At 43.0% G+C, this 2577-nt stretch overlaps 1 protein-coding gene across 1 annotated transcript; it reads right to left on the minus strand.

The window, feature by feature from the left end:
• Positions 1–1021: 1021 nt before the first annotated feature.
• Positions 1022–1993, minus strand: LOC103363906 (olfactory receptor 13-like). Its single transcript, XM_008290861.1, has one exon. The coding sequence runs from the start codon at positions 1991–1993 to the stop codon at positions 1022–1024; it is 972 nt and encodes a 323-aa protein (XP_008289083.1).
• Between the last annotated feature and the right edge of the window lie 584 nt (positions 1994–2577).

Consider the following 2577-nt stretch of genomic DNA (forward strand, 5'->3'; position numbering starts at 1 on the left):
TTTTTTTTTTTTTTTTTTTGTCATTTCAAATAGAGGTGCCACAATAAATTCAATAATCGATTTGGTTTTCTGGTTTCTTTTCTGTTCTATGACATGAAGATCTTTGTTGTGGACAAAACAAGTGGTGTTATGGTGGGCTTTGAGACATTTTTCAACATTTTCTGACATTTAATGAGCCAAACAACTGATCAGTTGAAAGTGAAAATAATTCTTATTTTCATCCCTAATTTAAAAATAGTTTGCAGCATTATTGGCAAGTTCCTTTGTATTTGTAACACAGAGAGCAGGAGTGTGCATTTAAAAGTTTAAACAGCTGTTCTACAGCTGTACACGCACTGCCAATGTCTCACTTTATTTAAAATCTGTGATGTTTTCAAGATATTTGTGCAAATCTCACATTTGTGAAGCGATATGCAGTTTTTCGTTCATACAGTATTGTGTCACTTTTTGTCTCACTTCTGCTTGACAGTAAACTCAGTATCTTTGACTTGTGTGCAAAAAACAAGACATTTGTTGACATTTTTATTGTTACTGGCATTTTATAGAGCAATCAGATAATGCAGAAAATAATTGATATTGAAAATAATTTCATTTCAGTCCAAATTTTAAACAATTTGTAGCATAATTGGTGCATCATTTTCAGAGAACGTTCCAGTCCCTTTGTACCTGTAACAGAAAACACGAGTGTGCATTTTATTAGTTAAAAAAAGCTGCTGTACATCTGTACGTGCACTGCTAACATCTTACTTTATTAAAAATCTAAAAACAAATCATTTCTTGTCTTTGACTTTGGGAAACACTGACTGACATTTTTCACCATTTACAGACAGCAAACAAAGAACTAATCAGTGAAAAGGCAAAATAACTGATATTTTCAGCTCTACTTTCAAAGGTTTACTGCATTCGTAGTTCATCACAATGTTAAGACAGTTAGTAAAAACAAAAGTTAAAACAGCTGTTTTACATGTATATGCACTGCTAATGTCTCAGTTTGTTTAAATCTGACTCATTAGTGCAAATCTCACATCTGAAAATGACTCTTGTTGGGGGGAGTTGAGCATCTGCAAAGACAGCAGAGGTTGTGCATGAGGACGGCTCTGATGGATTGGTCTCTGAGTCCGTAGATGAGCGCGCTCAGACACCTCGGGAGGATGTTCAGGCACACGAAGCCCACGCTGTAGATCCGGGCGAGCACTAACCGCCCCTCAGTTCTGCCGATGGCCATGATAATGGTGGAAAACAGGGTGGAGGTGAGAGTCAGACTCAGCTGAATCAGGTGCAGCAGGAGCGTGTGCAGAGCCTTCCTGGCCGAGGCTTTGTCCGTGTGAACAGACCCGGCAACCAGAACCACCCCGACGTAGGAGGCCACGATGGCTGCACCCACTAACAGGAAGAGCGTACCAGCATACACATCTTCAAAATCATAAAAGATCGAGGCAAAAAAAAATGCTTCTTTACTGCAAAAGTCCTTCATGTGCACACTCGGGGAGATCGTTGTGAATACATACAAGAGCATGAAAGCTCGAATGAGGATGTGGACGAAGCTGAAGGCCCACACCAGGGCGATGGCCACGCTGGTGCTCCTCACGGTGAAGACGGCAGCATGTCTCAGTGGGTAACACACAGCCACGAACCTCTCAACGGACATCACAGCCAGTGTTAGCGGGGAGATGGTGCTTGTGGCGACTGACAGCAGAACGAGAGCGCCACAAGCATAATATGGAAGTTTTACCCGCAGAGAAGCCAGCAGGAAGAGCAGGAGGCTGGACAGCAGCTGGGCAGTGTCTGCAAAGAGCAGGTTGTAGAGGAGGATGTAACGGGACGTCTCGCAGAACAGCGGCTTGCTCCTCAGAGAGAACAGCAGCACAGAGTTAACGTAGAGGAAGGAGCAGCTCAGGCCCACCGACAGCAGGCCCAACAGCAGCAGCTCCTGCGACGTTTGATACTGCAGGAAAGTGCTGGCATTCACTGCAGGCTGCACTGAGGACAACATAGCAGAGCAAATACAACACACAAACACTCTATCAAAGAAGTTAAAAATAACCCATCATCACAAACACCTGCAGAGGCCAGAGCCAGGAATGATCCACCAGGGAAGTCAGCATCTCAGTTTCCACCGAGGCAGAGCTGCTGTGGAGACGTTTGTCCCTGCAGCGTTTGCTTTATATGCTTCGTCCTCACCCTTTCACAGGACACCGGTACACCAGCGTTACACGAGTGATGTAATCTGTCACTCATCTCATCAATGCTGTCAAATCGTCCAATCCAATGAGATGGTATCGGTTTCCTCCTGGGGGACGTCGCTGGCATTTGCAGTGCAAATGAATGTAGACAGTGACTAAAAATGAAAGTTAAGAGCGAGGGAAGACTACAGTGAACAATAACAGAAGACTAAAGTGAACAATAACAGAAGACTAAAGTGAACAATAACAGAAGACTAAAGTGAACAATAACAGAAGACTAAAGTTAACAATAACAGAAGACTAAAGTTAACAGCAACTGAAAATGGAAGGAACAGTGCTTGAAAACAAAATTTACCAGAGAATGAAGATGAAAGTGAACAGTGACCTGGGCTTG

This window comes from Stegastes partitus, unplaced genomic scaffold, assembly GCF_000690725.1.
Source record: "Stegastes partitus isolate 25-593 unplaced genomic scaffold, Stegastes_partitus-1.0.2 Scaffold699, whole genome shotgun sequence".
Taxonomy (NCBI): domain Eukaryota; kingdom Metazoa; phylum Chordata; class Actinopteri; family Pomacentridae; genus Stegastes; species Stegastes partitus.